This window comes from Artibeus jamaicensis, unplaced genomic scaffold (assembly GCF_021234435.1).
Source record: "Artibeus jamaicensis isolate MK-2021 breed Jamaican fruit bat unplaced genomic scaffold, CSHL_Jam_final contig_1044, whole genome shotgun sequence".
Lineage (NCBI taxonomy): Eukaryota > Metazoa > Chordata > Mammalia > Chiroptera > Phyllostomidae > Artibeus > Artibeus jamaicensis.
Genome location: NW_026521208.1, coordinates 468,403 through 469,879, shown reverse-complemented (window position 1 = coordinate 469,879; position 1,477 = coordinate 468,403). Strand labels below are relative to the sequence as shown.

Sequence of the window (1,477 nt, the reverse complement as noted above, 5' to 3'; positions counted from 1 at the left end):
TGTAATATTCCTAGCTAAAGAAAATGAGAATTCACTCTTGTTTTAAAAGAAAGAGTAAAAATTTCAATAATTTAGTTGTCCCATTTCAACTTTAAAAGCTGTGCTCTTCCATGGAATTTTACTCTATTTTCAGAGCTAGAGTTTGAACAATTCCTATTTGTATATGAAACTTCTACTTGGGAGAACCGTCTGAGTTTTCCCTTCACCTGGACCTCACCTGTAGCAGCCTACACAAGGTGTCCTTCACCTGAGCATTCCTCAGGCTGTAGATGAGGGGGTTCAGCATGGGGTTAAAGAGACTATGAAACAGGGACAGAAGTTTCTCCTTCTCCTCTCGTTGACTAGAGTCAGGGACCATGTAAACCACCATGGCTATGCCAAAGAAGAGCCCGACCACACAGAGGTGGGAGGAGCAGGTGGAGAAGGCCTTCCTGCGGCCCTCCCCAGACTGGATCTTCAGGATGGCACAGAGGATGTGTGTGTAGGAGACCAGCACCAAGCAGAGGGGCCCAACTAAGACCAAGGTGCAATCAGTGATGATGACCACTTTGTTGAGCCAGGTGTCAGCACAGGCCAGCTTGAGGACAGACATGAGCTCACAGAAGAAGTGGTTTATTTCCCGAGATCTGCAGAATGGAAGCCTTAGAAGGAGGAGCACATTTATCAGTGGCAGAAAAAATCCACATGACCAAGACATGATGGCCAGGACTCTACACACAGTCCAACTCATGATGACAGTGTACTGCAGGGGGTGGCAGATGGCCACATACCGATCATAGGACATTGCCAGCAATATCAGACACTCTGTGTGACCAAACACTAGATACAAAAATGTCTGCATGATGCATGGGACAAAGGAGATGGCTCTTTTCTGGGTCACTAAGTTTGCCAGCATCTTGGGGACATTGTTGGAAGCATAGGAGATGTCAATGATGGCCAGGTGGGAGAGGAAGTAGTACATGGGGGTGTGTAGTCTCTGGTCCAGACAGATGAGTGCAAAGATCATGCCATTTGCCAACAGACTGAAGGTGTAGAGCAGGGAGAAGACCCAGAAGAGGAGAACTTCTGTCTCTGCACTGAGCTGGAATCCCAGCAGCATGAACTCTGTGGCCCATGACTGGTTTCCCCCCATTCATTACAGAGACCTGGTTAAGAACTGAAGTGTGATAAAGGTCAGGGCTGGAGAATCAATACAAAGTGGAGATAATCCGAACATGAGCTCAGAGAAAGGTTGTATCCTTGTCACTCCTTGAAAGCTTTTTCTTCCCCCGCCCCCCAAACTGGTTACCTGTTTTTAACTTTCCTATGAAATAAATTTAAACTGATAGAAAACAGTCAAGAATTATTCAAAGTACTCCAACATAACCATGTGTTTGGATTTAACAAATTTTAGTATTTATTTCTATTAGCCTTATGATTCTTTTTCTCTATATTATATATGAATATTGTTTTTTTCTGAAACATTTGAGATTAAAGT

The 1,477-nt window shown here is 44.1% G+C and overlaps 1 protein-coding gene across 1 annotated transcript; it reads right to left on the bottom strand.

The window, feature by feature from the left end:
* Positions 1 to 202: 202 nt before the first annotated feature.
* On the bottom strand, positions 203 to 1,132 carry LOC119046692 (olfactory receptor 2A2). Its single transcript, XM_037141817.2, has one exon. The coding sequence runs from the start codon at positions 1,130 to 1,132 to the stop codon at positions 203 to 205; it is 930 nt and encodes a 309-aa protein (XP_036997712.2).
* Between the last annotated feature and the right edge of the window lie 345 nt (positions 1,133 to 1,477).

What these genes read in the sequence shown, in the direction of transcription:
- LOC119046692 (XM_037141817.2), bottom strand. Translation starts at nt 1,132, where the DNA reads ATGGGGGGAAACCAGTCATGGGCCACAGAGTTCATGCTGCTGGGATTC.